This window comes from Oncorhynchus mykiss, chromosome 25 (assembly GCF_057628025.1).
Source record: "Oncorhynchus mykiss isolate SJ-2025 chromosome 25, ASM5762802v1, whole genome shotgun sequence".
Lineage (NCBI taxonomy): Eukaryota > Metazoa > Chordata > Actinopteri > Salmoniformes > Salmonidae > Oncorhynchus > Oncorhynchus mykiss.
The window spans coordinates 17,701,841-17,717,675 of record NC_143046.1 but is presented as its reverse complement, the minus strand read 5'-3'; the positions used below and the strand labels follow the sequence as shown (position 1 = coordinate 17,717,675).

Genomic DNA, 15,835 nt, shown 5'->3' with positions numbered 1-15,835 from the left:
ACAGGGGTGTATTGTTAGGGAAACAGGGGTGTATTGTTAGGGAACAGGGGTGTATTGTTAGGGAACAGGGGTATATGGTTGTGGAACAGGGATATATTGTTGGGGAACATGGATACATTGTTGTGGAACAGGGATACATTGTTGTGGAACAGGGGTACATTGTTGGGGAACAGGGGTACATTGTTGGGGAACAGGGGTACATTGTTGGGGAACAGGGGTACATTGTTGGGGAACAGGGGTACATTGTTGGGGAACAGGGGTACATTGTTGGGGAACAGGGGTACATTGTTGGGGAACAGGGGTACATTGTTGGGGAACAGGGGTACATTGTTGGGGAACAGGGGTACATTGTTGGGGAACAGGGGTATATTGTTGTGGAACAGGGATACATTGTTGGGGAACAGGGGTATATTGTTGGGAAACAGGGGTATATTGTTGTGGAACAGGGATATATTGTTGTGGAACAGAGGTATATTGTTGGGGAACAGGGGTATATTGTTGGGGAACATTGTTAGGGAAAAGGGGTATATTATTGGGGAACAGGGATATATTGTTGGGGAACAGGGGTATATTGTTGGGAAACAGGGATGTAAGGTTAGGGAACAGGGATATATTGTTGTGGAACAGGGGTATATTGTTGGGGAACAGGGGTACATTGTTGGGGAACAGGGGTACATTGTTGGGGAACAGGGGTACATTGTTGGGGAACAGGGGTACATTGTTGGGGAACCATGATACAGTGGGGAGAACAAGTATTTGATACACTGCCGATTTTGCAGGTTTTCCTACTTACAAAGCATGTAGAGGTCAAAAATCCAGAAAATCACATTGTATGATTTTTAAGTAATTAATTGGCATTTTATTGCATGACATAACTATTTGATCACCTACCAACCAGTAGGAATTCCAGCTCTCACATACCTGTTAGTTTTTCTTTAAGAAGCCCTCCTGTTCTCCACTCATTACCTGTATTAACTGCACCTCTTTGAACTCGTTACCTGTATAAAAGACACCTGTCCACACACTCAATCAAACAGACTCCAACCTCTCCACAATGGCCAAGACAAGAGAGCTGTGTAATTACATCAAGGATAAAATTGTAGACCTGCACAAGGCTGGGATGGGCTACAGGACAATAGGCAAGCAGCTTGGTGAGAAGGCAACAACTGTTAGAAAATGGAAGAAGTTCAAGATGGCGGTCAATCACCCTCGGTCTGGGGCTCCATGCAAGATCTCACCTCGTGGGCCATCAATGATCATGAGGAAGGTGAGGGAACAGCCCAGAACTACACAGCAGGACCTGGTCAATGACCTGAAGAGAGCTGGGACCACAGTCTCAAAGAAAACCATTAGTAACACACGACGCTGCCATGGATTAAAATCCTGCAGCGCACGCAAGGTCCCCCTGCTCAAGCCAGCGCATGTCCAGGCCCGTCTGAAGTTTGCCAATGACCATCTGGATGATCCAGAGGAGGAATGGGAGAAGGTCATGCGGTCTGATGAGACAAAAATAGAGCTTTTTAGTCTAAACTCCACTCGCCGTGTTTGGAGGAAGAAGGATGAGTACAACCCCAAGAACACCATCCCAACCGTGAAGCATGGAGGTGGAAACATCATTCTTTGGGGATGCTTTTCTGCAAAGGGGACAGGACGACTGCACCGTATTGAGGGGAGGATGGATGGGGCCATGTATCGCGAGATCTTGGCCAACAACCTCCTTCCCCCAGTAAGAGCATTGAAGATGGGTCATGGCTGGGTCTTCCAGCATGACAACGACCCAAAACACACAGCCAGGGCAACTAAGGAGTGGCTCCGTAAGAAGCATCTCAAGGTCCGGGAGTGGCTTAGCCAGTCTCCACACCCGAACCCAATAGAAAATCTTTGGAGGGAGCTGAAAGTCCGTATTGCCCAGCGACAGCCCCGAAACCTGAAGGATCTGGAGAAGGTCTGTATGGAGGAGTGGGGCAAAATCCCTGTTGCAGTGTGTGCAAACCTGGTCAAGAACTAAAGGAAACGTATGATCTCTGTAATTACAAACAAAGGGTTCTGTACCAAATATTAAGTTTGCTTTTCTGATGTATCAAATACTTATGTCATGCAATAAAATGCAAATTAATTACTTAAAAATCATACAATGTGATTTTCTGGATTTTTGTTTAAGATTCCATATCAATCAATCAATCAAATTTATTTTATATAGCCCTTCGTACATCAGCTGATATCTCAAAGTGCTGTACAGAAACCCAGCCTAAAACCCCAAACAGCAAGCAATGCAGGTGAAGAAGCACGGTGGCTAGGAAAAACTCCCTAGAAAGGCCAAAACCTAGGAAGAAACCTAGAGAGGAACCAGGCTATGTGGGGTGGCCAGTCCTCTTCTGGCTGTGCCGGGTGGAGATTATAACAAAACATGGTCAAGATGTTCAAATGTTCATAAATGACCAGCATGGTCGAATAATAATAAGGCAGAATAGTTGAAACTGGAGCAGCAGCACAGTCAGGTGGACTGGGGACAGCAAGGAGTCATCATGTCAGGTATTCCTGGGGCATGGTCCTAGGGCTCAGGTCCTCCGAGAGAGAGAAAGAAAGAGAGAATTAGAGAGAGCATATGTGGGATGGCCAGTCCTCTTCTGGCTGTGCCGGGTGGAGATTATAACAGAACATGGCCAAGATGTTCAAATGTTCATAAATGATCAGCATGGTCGAATAATAATAAGGCAGAACAGTTGAAACTGGAGCAGCAGCACAGCCAGGTGGACTGGGGACAGCAAGGAGTCATCATGTCAGGTAGTCCTGGGGCATGGTCCTAGGGCTCAGGTCCTCCGAGAGAGAGAAAGAGAGAAGGAGAGAATTAGAGAACGCACACTTAGATTCACACAGGACACCGAATAGGACAGGAGAAGTACTCCAGATATAACAAACTGACCCTAGCCCCCCGACACATAAACTACTGCAGCATAAATACTGGAGGCTGAGACAGGAGGGGTCTCACAGTTGAAGTGTACCTATGATACAAATTACAGATCTCTACATGCTTTGTAAGTAGGAAACACTGCCGATTTTGCAGGTTATCAAATACTTGTTCTCCCCACTGAAGCTTCACGGTTGTTTTTTTTCTTCGTTTTGTCGGCGTCATTTTTAAATAAAGTTCAAATGTACGCTTACCATGCTGCACCTTGGTTCACCCTTCAGCCAGCCGTGACAACAGGGGTATATTGTTGGGGAACTGGGGTATTGTTAGGGAACCAGGGGTATATTGTAGGGGAACATGGATATATTATTGGGGAACATGGAAATATTGTTGGGGAAAATAGATATATTGTTGGGGAAACAGGGATATATTGTTGGGGAACGGGAGTGTATTGTTGGGGAACATGGGTATATTGTTAAGGAACATGGGTATATTGTTAGGGATCAGGGGTACATTGTTGGGGAACAGGGACATATTGTTGGGGAACAGGGACATATTGTTGAGGAGCAGGAAAATATTATTTGGGAACAGGGGTATATTGTTAGCTAACAGGGGCATGGAAGGAGGATTTCACTCAAAATCTCACGATACATGGCCCCATTCATTCTTTCCTTTACACGGATCAGTTGTCCTGGTCCCTTTGCAGAAAAACAGCCCCAAAGCATGATGTTTCCACCCCCATGCTTCACAATAGGTATGGTGTTCTTTGGATGCAACTCAGCATTCTTTGTCCTCCAAACACGACGAGTTGAGTTTTTACCAAAAAGTTATATTTTGGTTTCATCTGACCATATGACATTCTCCCAATCTTCTTCTGGATCATCCAAATGCTCTCTAGCCAACTTCAGATGGGCCTGGACATTTACTGGCTTAAGCAGGGGGACATGTCTGGCACTTTAGGATTTGAGTCCCTGGCGGCGTAGTGTGTTACTGATGGTAGGCTTTGTTACTTTGGTCCCAGCTCTCTGCAGGTCATTCACTCGGTCCCCCCGTGTGGTTCTGGGATTTTTGCTCACCGTTCTTGTGATCATTTTGACCCCACGGGGTGAGATCTTGCGTGGAGCCCCAGATCGAGGGAGATTATCAGTGGTCTTGTATGTCTTCCATTTTCTAATAATTGCTCCCACAGTTGATTTCTTCAAACCAAGCTGCTTACCTATTGCAGATTCAGTCTTCCCAACCTGGTGCAGGTCTACAATTTTGTTTCTGGTGTCCTTTGACAGCTCTTTGGTCTTGGCCATAGATTATAGTTTGGATTATATTATATTATATTATTATAGTTTGGAGTGTGACTGTTTGAGGTTGTGGACAGGTGTCTTTTATACTGATAACAAGTTCAAACAGATGCCATTAATACAGGTAACAAGTGGAGGACAGAGGAGCCTCTTAAAGAAGAAGTTACAGGTCTGTGAGAGCCAGAAATCTTGCTTCTTTGTAGGTGACCAAATACTTATTTTCCATCATAATTTGCAAATAAATTCATAAAAAATACTACAATGTGATTTTCTGGATTTTTTTTCTCATTCTGTCTGTCACAGTTGAAGTGTACCTATGATGAAAATTACAGGCCTCTCTCATCTTTTTAAGTGGGAGAACTTGCACAATTGGTGGCTGACTAAATACTTTTTTGCCCCACTGTATCTGTTAGGGATACTGGTTAACTTTGAGATATCTGTTAGGGATTTTGCATGAGTAAGAGCAGTGGCAGATGCACATGATCATGAATAAAGAGAGGGAATAACTTTTTAAAAACAACTGCTTTTTCTTTGAACCAAGCCCCTCAATAGGCTTCTCAGCCATCGGCAGAGGGGTCACACACACGTACACACACGCATACACACACACACCTTCATCTGGCATGATCTAAGCGTGCTGGCTAATATCTCCTTTAATTATGAAGCGTCTGACAGACAGCAGTGCTGCTGTGGCTGTGATTGAACCTCAGGCCTGGAGAGGAGAGTGGTGGTGGTGTCATAGTAGACTGTCTGTCATCCTGTTAATGAGATGTCTCTTGCCCATGCATCTCCTCCACCTGCCACAGCCCCAGTACGCCACACTACACACCTACGGTTCCCAAATGGCACTCTATTCCTTTTGTAAAGTAGTACTCTGAATAGGGAAGAGAGTGCCATATGGGAAGCAGCCCTAGTACTCCACTACACACCCATTTCAAGATAGGCAGACATACTTAGAAAGCAATCTACCTTCTCCTCGGCAGTGTAGCTTTACCTGTGTCTGTTGCTGTCTGAGGCCTTTGAGGACAGGATTTGAGGACAGTGGATCTGAGGACAGGGGATTTATCATTTGTTTGAATGTCGCACACATGGCACCGTATGTATTTCCCATTCTACACTTCTAGGAAGTAATGATGCAGTCAGTGTGTTTACAGTGTAGAAGTGGTCCACAGTGGAATTCAGAGGGTAATTGGGTGAGATTAAATGTGGTCAAGATTTGGTGGAAAGAAAAGTGCAGGTAAGAAAAGTGTATGTTTTTCAGAGGCCACACTTCTTGTTACTAATGCACAATAAAGTTTGACATTCAAGTAGGTCTATATGTCTGCGTTTACACAGGCAGACCAAGTCTGATATTTTCCTACTAAATTGTGTTTTGACCAATCAAAACAGATATTTGCCAATAACTCCTGGTTTTCTAAACCCAGATCCATGTGCGTTTTGGCTGCTGGAGATCGCAGTGGCAAGAGCTTACCTAACGTCCGGTCCATGCTCCACCCCGGGCGTTTTGTGTTCCCAAGTCTTTGTCCGGAACTCAGTTTGTCTACTTCTCGCGTCCTCTTTCCGCTTTATTCGCCTCCTTCTCAAAACGCATTGGAGGAGAAGGTCAGAGGGGCGGGACCTCTGGCTTTCTTCTCCAATGGGGCGAGGAGAGAGGACGCGAGGAGTGTGCAATTGAGATTTTCCCTGGGACTTTGCTAGGCGTCTAACATCTGAGCTGTAGCACGCACATAATACATTCTAGTGTCCTGTCTGTGAAGCAACTGCAGCGCGCTGAAGGCTGCAAAAACTTTTGGGTATCTCTACTTTCCATCGTCATTGGCCTTTGTGGGAACTGAAGTCGAGGTGGATGCAACTTAAACACGAACATTATAAAAATAAGTTTGGCTGCTTATTTAGAAAAGTTTGAAACCAATGTTTTGTTGCCTGCTTTGAGTTTCTATCGGGGAGTCTGGAACTCGAAATACATGCTGAAGACAAACTCATACTCTTTCGCTTTAAAAAACAACTTTCCCTTAGTTATTTATTTAGTCTTAATTGTTTAAGGTGGCCCAATCACGGCTGTGAATGAAGAATCCAGTTAGTCAACCAACTTGCTAACTTTTAGAACTTTCGTTGCCAGCGAAGTTGAAAGAAATCAGGGTCTTCATGAGGAAATTCAACGTGCTAGTTGAAACTCTGTCCTAGTAATAGCCTACAGCTGAGCGCCTTTCCCGTGTTTTTGCGTTGCGGTTATATTTTAAACTTTTATTTAACCGACTCAATGAAGACGATGTTAGTGTTCTCTACGGTTTACACATTTGCCGTGCTGTTTGTTTCGACGAAGGCTGAGCCCAAGTCGACAAGCTGCAATGAAGTTAGGGCTGCGTACCGTTCCAAAGGCTTCAACTCCAATGATGTTCCCAACAAAGGAATACACGGTAAATGTGCCTTTTAGATCATGTTCATTTGTTATTTCAACGTTTTTTTTGTGTTAATTTATGCCAGAACCATGTGTTTTCTAAATTTGTTAGTCTGTCATTTAGGTTAGGTGTGTAGCCTACTGTCTGTGTTGTGACAATGATATTCTTATAAAGTCATATTTAAAACTACAAGGTTACAGGCAAGTAAACTTGTAACATTATCATGTAACAATGTAACGTTTGTAACACGCATTTTAAAATAATTTGATAGCCAAAGCCTAAGTCAAACTTACCTATCTTTCTACGATCTTCTTGAATGATTCACTTCACCAATAAGTGATCCTAGTATTAATGACAGATTTTATTACTTGATTTTAAAATAATTCAACTGACTCCTATAGGCTAAACGTCCGTAGCTGTTGCCTTATCTGCGTTTTTACTAGGCCTTTATTCTACAGCAAATATAAAACAGCAAATACTTGCCTCGTTCATTTAGAAAAACACCTTTTGCTGATTTACAACATCAGGAACTAAAACAATACACACTCTGCAGTCCGGTACAAACAGTCCTATCTATGGGTTATTCCCTGGCTTCCGAAGTAGTGTCTTTGTGGCCCTTATTAGCCAACCTGCCGTGATTTGGAGAAAAACGGGGTCATATATTTGACATTAGAAGTCAATCGGTGTAATAGTATATTTGATGTTTTTCGTTTGTTTGTAAGATAGACATATAAGTTAAAACTAGACGTTTGAGAAGGGGGGGGGGGGGGGGGGGGCAAAAACCATAGCCTAAATATTTTTACATCGTCCAAAGTCGTCTTTATGCGAGTGACTCTACGAAGTGAACACTTTCAGTTAATAATCAGTATAGTTTCACTTCCTGTTGGAAGTCATGTACATTTTCGGTGAGATTCCAAATGGCCGTACAGGGGAACAGCGGGGGGGGGGGGGGGGGGGGGGGCTACTACTACGATGTTCCTCCCTGTGCCCCGCATACTTTAAATACCACCCTCCTCTCCTCCTTCCCCGTTTCAGTTTTTGGTCAATTTCATGTTTTGCCACTGTGTTGGAACTTTAAGTACATATTAGATTAATCTGAAATGTTGAATGTAGTTTTGGTTTCTTCTCCTTTTCTATAGAAGTAGCTAATGGATGTCACAGTATCTAGATCTTAATTTAGACATGGTCATTAGCATAGAATTAGGAATTAGACAGGATCTCTATGGTCATCAGCATGTTGGTTCTTTGTGTCACCGAAGAATAGGATTCCTCTACTCTATTCATGTACTTTATAGAAATCCCTGTTTTGTAACTGGAACTAGCCAACCTATAACCTATTTGTAATATGTCTGCCTTTTTCCTTCACCCCAGGCCTTAGATTAACTGAATAGTTGTCCTGTTAGCACCTTGATTTGTTAAAGCTGCAATATGTAACTTAACCAAATTCACATAGAAATGTGAGTTATAGATATGTCATTCTGATTGAAAGCAGGTTTAAGAGGGAGGAGATCTATTCTGTGTACTATTTCTATGCTTTCTATGCATATCTTTCGTTTTTGCTTCTTTCACTTTGTACACCAACTGAATTTGATTTTTTTGTTGCTTATAGTAAATATTTCAGTGGTTTAGATGGTAGAATGATTATCTACAGTATACTTGCTTTTTTTGTCTCACAAACTGAAATTAGGCTAACTATTAGAATATTAGCAACCTGCATAATGCATGTTTAACCTCTCTGGGATCGTTCGGGACGCTAGCGTCCCACCTCGCCACCAGCCAGCAAAATTGCAGGGCGCCAAATTCAAAACAACAAATCTCATAATTAAAATTCCTCAACCATACAAGTATTTTACACCATTTTAAAGATACACTTCTCGTTAATCCAACCACAGTGTTGATTTCAAAAAGGCTTTTCGGCAAAAGCAGAACACGTCATTATGTTAGGTCAGCAACTAGTCACAGAAAGCATTCAGCCATTTTCCAACCAAATACAGATGACACTCCCAGGACTCAATGTTACACAATACATGTATGTTTTGTTCGATCAAGTTAATATTTATATCCAAAAACCTCAGTTTACATTGGCGCCATGTTCAGAAATTTCTCAAACATCTGGAGAAATTGCAGAGAGCCACATCAAATAACAGAAATGCTCATCATATACTTTGATGAAAGATACATGTTTTACATTCAATTAAAGAGGAACCTGTTCTTAATGCAACCGCTGTATCAGATTTCAAAAAAGCTTTACGGCAAAAGCACAATATTCAATCTGAGAACAGGTTCAGCCACAAAAGCAAGCCATAGTTACATGCCAAATTGTGGAGTCAACAACAGTCATAAATAACATTATAAATCTTCACTTACCTTTGCTGATCTTCGTCGGAATGCACTCCAAGGATTACTACTTCCATAAGAAATGTTTGTTTTCTTCGATTACGTCCATATATGTCCAAATACCTATTATCTATTCGATAATATATCCACCGGAACAATTGGTTTTTCAGTAGGACCGATTGGAATAATGGCTACCTCTGTATTTTATGCGAGAATTACTCTTAGAGCCATCAGGTGACCACCTGCGCAATGTAGCTGCTTACGGGTATTCTTCAACATAAATGTGTAAAACTACGTCACAATGCTGTAGACACCTTGGGGAATACGGAGAAAAAGTAATCTGGTTGATAGCCCATTCACTGCTCAATAGGGACACATTGGAACGCAGAGCTTTCAAAAGATGAGTCACTTCCGGATTGGATTTTTCTCAGGCTTTCGCCTGCAATATCAGTTCTGTTATACTCACAGACAATATTTTTTACAGTTTTGGAAACTTTAGTGTTTTTTCTATCCTAAGCTGTCAATTATATGCATATTCTAGCATCTTGTCCTGACAAAATATCCCGTTTACTGCGTGAATGTTATTTTTCCAAAAATGAAAATACTGCCCCCAAGTCACAAAAGGTTAAATGAAACTACAAACCTAAGATTTCCCACTTCCTGGTTGGATTTGTCTCAGGTTTTTGCCTGCCATATGAGTTCTGTTATACTCAGACATCATTCAAACAGTTTTAGAAACTTCAGAGTGTTTTCTATCCAATACTACTAATAATATGCATATATTAGCATCTGGGATAGAGTCGCAGGCAGTTTACTCTGGGCACCTTATTCATCCAAGCTACTCAATACTGCCCCCCTGTCACCAAGAAGTTAAGATGTCTGGTCAAAAACAGATCAGGTGACATGTTTAGAAAAAGTTGGTGTGACTGACATCCCCTTTATATTGTTATATTCATATTGTTTACATCTGTGCTACTACACTGACCACGAATATAAACTCAACATGTAAAATGTTGGTTTCATGAGCTGAAATAAGAGATCCCAGAAATATGCACAAAAATCTCTGCTCATATTTTTTTCATTTCTGTTAGCCTTTCTCCTTTGCCAAAATAATCAATCGGCCTGACCGATGTGGCATATCAAGAAGCTGATTGAACAGCATGATCATTACACAAGTGCACCTTGTGCTGGGGACAATAAAAGCCATTCTAAAATGTGCAGTTTTGTCACAATACAATGCCACAGATGTCTCAAGTTTTGAGGAATCATGCAATTGGCATGTAGGAATGTCCACCAGCGCTGTTGCCAGAGAATTGCATTTTATCGATGGAAATTTGAATGCACAGGGATAAGAGACGAGATCCTGAGGCCTATTGTCGTGCCATTCATCCGCCCCATCACCTCATGTTTCAGCAGGATAATGCACGGCCCCATGTGGCAAGGATCTCTACACAATTCCTACAAGGTGAAAATGTCAATTTCTTCCATGGCCAGCATACTCACCCGACATGTCACCCATTGAGCATGTTTGGGATGCTCTGGATTGACGTGTACGACACAGCATGTTCCAGTTCCTGCCAATATCCAGCAACTTCACATACATTTTACAGTTGAGTCATTTAGCAGACACTCTTATACAGAGCGACTTACAGTAGTGAGTGCATACATTTTAATACTTTTTTTGCAGACACTGAAGAGTGGGACAACATTCCACAGGCCAAAAGCAACAGCGTGATCTACTCTATGTGAAGGAGATGTGTCATGCTGCATGAGTCAAATGGGACTGGTTTCAGGAAACTAGGCGTATGTCGCGCATCACTACTTCACAGGAGAGCCATTTGAACGTAAACTTTTATCAATATGTTTTTTGACAAATGCTTTCTTTTATGTGAACTTTCATGTGCCTTAATAACCAACTTGTATGCTATCTGTATATACAAATAAAATGGTTAAATCACAAGCCTAGTTGGTTTAGTCACAGAAAAAGATCCGCAACCTTCCCACTAGTTATGATTGGCTGAGATAATGAGTGGGCTGGACATGCCGAGAGGTTCGGATTAGCCTACCATGTAGCGCGCTTCTGTCTATAACATGAGCTGGTCAGTATGTGTAGGTAATCCTTTCTAGCATGGCTTTTTAGAAAGATCACGTAGTAGAACTGCATAAGTGTTGCTCTTCACTTTTTGGAGGACAGAGTTTTGAAATCAGTGGAATTAGTATGATAGCTAAGGTGATGGAGAGAATTCGGACATTTTGATTGCAAAAATGCAGACTGAGTCAAGGAGAACACAGAAGTCTGTTTATATAAAACACCTGTCTCCGGATTTCATCTTCAAACTAAGGGCAACCATGGCATCTGACAGAGGGAAGCGTCCATCCATGTACAGTTGAAGTCGGAAGTTTACATACACCTTAGCCAAATACATTTAAACTCAGTTTTCACAATTCCTGACATTTAATCCTAGTAAAAATTCCCTGTCTTAGGTCAGTTAGGATCATCACTTTATTTTAAGAATGTGAAATGTCAGAATAATAGTAGAGTGATTTATTTCAGCTTTTATTTATTTCATCACATTCCCAGTGGGTCAGAAGTTTACATACACTCAACTAGTATTTGGTAGCATTGCCTTTAAAAATGGTTTAACTTGGGTCAAATGTTTCAGGTAGCCTTCCACAAGCTTCCCACAATAAGTTGGTTGAGTTTTGGCCCATTCCTCCTGACGGAGCTGGTGTAACAGTCAGGTTTGTAGACCTCCTTGCTCGCACAGGCTTTTTCAGTTCTGCCGACAAATGTTCTATAGGATTGAGGTCAGGGCTTTGTGATGGCTACTCCAATACCTTGACTTTGTTGTCCTTAAGCCATTTTGCCACAACATTGGAAGTATGCTTGGGGTCATTGTCCATTTGGAAGACCCATTTACGACCAAGCTTTTAACTTCCTGACTGATGTCTTGAGATGTTGCTTCAATACATCCACATAATTGTCCTCCTCATGAAGCCATCTATTTTGTAAAAGGGCACCAGTCCCCTCTGCAGCAAAGCACCCCCAAAACATGATGTTGCCACCCCCGTGCTTCACGTTTGGGATGGTGTTCTTCGGCTTGCAAGCCTCCCCCTTTCTCCTCCAAACATAACAATGGTCATTATGGCCAAACAGTTCTAATTTTGTTTCATCAATCCAGAGGACATTTCTCCAAAAAGTACAATAGTTATCCCCATGTGCAGTTACAAACCGTAGTCAGGCTTTTTTATGGTGGTTTTGCAGCAGTGGCTTCTTCCTTTCTGAGCGGCCTTTCAGCTTATGTCGATGTAGGACCCATTTTACTGTGGCTGTAGATACTTTTGTACCTGTTACATCCAGCATCTTCACAAGGTCCTTTGCTGTTCTGGGATGGATTTGCAATTTTCGCACCAAAGTACGTTCATCTCTAGGAGACAGAACCTGTCTCCTTCCTGAGCGGTATGACGGCTGAGGGATCCCATGGTGTTTATACTTGCATACTATTCTTTGTACAGATGAACGTGGTACCTTCAGGTGTTTGGAAATTGCTCCTATGGATGAACCAGACTTGTGGAGGTCTACAATTGATTTTTTTCTGAGCCTTGGCTGATTTCTTTTGATTTCCCCATGATGTCAAGCAAAGAGGCACTGAGTTTGAAGGCAGGCCTTGAAATACATCCACAGGTACACCTCCAATTGACTCAAATGATGTCAATTAGCCTATCAGAAGCTTCTAAAGCCATGATGTCTTTTTCTGGAATTTTCCAAGCTGTTTAAAGGCACAGTCAACTTAGTGTATGTAAACTTCTGACCCACTGGAATTGTGATATAGATGATTTTACTTGTCAAAATTACTTGTCTTGCACAAAGTAGATGTCCTAACCGACTTGTCAAACTCTAGTTTGTTAACCTCTCTAGGGTATGTGGGACGCTAGCGTTCCATCTGGCCAACATCCTGTGAGGTTGCAGAGCGCCAAATTCAATTACAGAAATGCTCATTATAAAAATTCAGAAAACAAAACATTTTACATAATTTTTAAACCTAACTTCTTTTTAAACCAACCACATGGTCATATTTATAAAATGCTTTTCGGCAAAAGCATACCTAGCCCAGTACATAGCCCAGTTGTCAAATTATTACAAACAGTAACCAGCCAAGCAGAAGCGTTACAAAACTCAGAAATAGAGAGAGAATTAATCCCTTACCTTTGATCTTCATATGGTGGCAATCAGAAGGCATTCATTTACTCAATAAATGTTCCTTTTGTTTGATGAAGTCTCTTTATATCCAAAAACGCGCTATCAAAACTGAGGTTATCTTTAGTGATCCACTGGCTCAAATTCAGTCAAAACAATCAGGCAAAAAAAATCTAAATTGTAGCCGTAAAGTTCATAGAAACATGTCGAACAATGTTTATATTCAATCCTCAGGTTGTTTTTTTAGCCTAAATTATCTATAATATTTCAATCGGACAATAACGTTGTCAATAAAAAAAAAAGAAGGTAAACAAGAAACGCACCCGCGCCTGAAAAAACTGTCACATTAGGGTCCACTCGTTCAGACTGGTCTTACTCCCTCATAAGAATACAAGCCTCAAAAGATTTCTAAAGACCGTTGACATCTAGCGGAAGGCATAGGAACTGCAAATGGAGTCCTAAGTCAATGGATACTGTAATGGCATTGACTAGAAAACTACAAAACAAAAACTACTTCCTGAATGGATTTTTCTCAGGTTTTCGCCTGCTAAATCAGTTCTGTTATACTCACAGACACTATTTTAACAGTTTTAGAAACTTTAGTGTTTTCTATCCAAATCTACCAGTATGCATATCATATCTTCTGGGTCCGAGTAGCAGGCCGTTTAATTTAGGCATGCTTTTCATCCAAAATTCCGAATGCTGCCCCCTACCCTAGAAAGGTTAACAAGAAATGTGGGGAGTGGTTGAAAAATGAGTTTTAATGACTCCAACCTAAGTGTATGCAAACTTCCGAGTTCAACTGTATATGGTTTAGATAAGCTAGCTAGCTACATTTTCAGATACGACATGTTTCTACTTTTGTCAGTCATTTTCAGTTCAAGTTAGTGTACTGTTAGCTAGCTAGCTAACCTTGTGTGTGATCTGTGATACTAATAATATCTCAGAGCCATTTGCATTGCAAGTTATAGCCTAATGTTAGCTAGCTAATGTTGAAGCTGGTTGGTTAGCTACCTGCAGATTCATGCAGGGTAATAACTTTGGGATTATGGTTAATTGTTTAGCTAGCTAGCTAGCTACATGTCTTAAGACTCCACTATGCAAGTAACCATTTCAATGGAATGTTCATGTCACTGCAACAACTGTCGATAGCCAGAGCAAATTTACCAGCTACGTCTATCTGCTGAGATTTCTGAGGACTCTGTGTGCCAGAGCACAGAATAACTGATGAATTTCCAAATGCTCAACGGTCATTGAATATGCCTGTATCAGTATACATTGGCAAAAAAGCTTAATTAAATTGTTGCCAGTAGCACAGTTGCATTCAACGCTCTGGATAACATTAAAAACAGCCTAACCAGCTCTTCTAGGGTGAGTAAAATGGTCAGTGAGCTGTTCTCTCGTTTGTCTGGAAGTAGCTAGCCAACCTCAGTCAGTTAGTTAGCTTGACTGCTGTTATGTCAATGCTCGAATCAACCCTACTCCTCGACCAGATCATCCAGTGTGTGTGCGCGCTCTGAACACTCCGAGAGCAAAACATTTGAATTTACGAAAGGACAATGAAAATATATATATATATATATATATTTTTTTACATAACCTCACATGTGAATCCTTAAAGATATGGGTGGGGCTAAGGCTTTAGAGGGTGTGAACAATGCTGAATGGGTGTAGACAACGAGCTCTCCAGTAGGTGTACCAAAACATTCAAGGGCTGTTTTCTGAAACGTGAGGTTACAGGTTTATCAACTACAAAGCATAATTACTTTCCCATTGTTTCCCAACTGTTTGACATACAATTTTCTAGCCCTGATTCTCCACTTTTATTGAATGTTTAAAAACACCATTTCATAAGATCGAGCCAGTCGGTCACAAATGGTGGTCACACCAGATACTGAATGGTTTTTCTCATCCATGCCCCTACCTTAAAAAGATAAAAAATAATTCTGTGACCAACAGATGCATATCTGTATTCCCAGTCATGTGAAACACAATATAGAAGTCTGGGCCAACTTCAATGAGCACTTCTTTATCATCGATAGACTGAGATAATTGATCTGGGGAGAGTGACAAGGTCTACTCTTGCCAAATCGGGTTGGGGCTCTCAAAAATCAGAGGGGAACACAAATGTCCCTGCCTGGATTCAGTGTTTTGTGTTGCTAGGGAGAAGTGAAATCTAATTGAGCTCCCCTCCATTCTGAGTTCTGCCCCACTTCATCTGGCAGTGAGTCAAAACATCTATTGTCTTTAGCCCACATTTAAAACTGTCTTTCTGAATTGGTCCAGGCATCACATTGGACAAGACACACACAGCTATGTTACTATACTTGAGGAATTTTTGGGGACCAACAATTGATTCCCATTAACTTATTTTCCCTTACCCACTAAACCCTAATTCTAAACCTAACTCCTAAGCCTAAAACAGCCTTTTTACAATTGAGGACCAACCACAATTAATTTGAGTTGGTTTACTATTCTTGTGAGGACTTCTGGGGACTCCCCCCCCCCCCCCCCCCCCCCATCAATCTACACATACTACCCCATAATGACAAAGCAAAAACAGGTTTGTAGAATTGTTTTGTAACAAAAAGAACATCACATTTATCTAACTATTCAGACCCTTTACTCAGAACTTTGAAGCACATTTGGCAGCGATTACAGCCTCGGTGTCATGGGTATGACGCTACAAGCTTGGCAC

General features: G+C 41.5%; 1 protein-coding gene across 1 annotated transcript in view; it reads left to right on the top strand.

Annotated features, from left to right (window-relative positions):
* The first annotated feature begins 5,825 nt into the window (after positions 1 to 5,825).
* Positions 5,826 to 15,835, top strand: part of gpc4 (glypican 4) — a 64,253-nt gene continuing 54,243 nt past the window's right edge. The window contains exon 1 of the mRNA XM_021583465.3: positions 5,826 to 6,620. Coding sequence (XP_021439140.1) covers positions 6,464 to 6,620 — 157 coding nt within the window. The 5' untranslated portion in view covers positions 5,826 to 6,463. The remainder of the gene's footprint in view (positions 6,621 to 15,835) is intronic.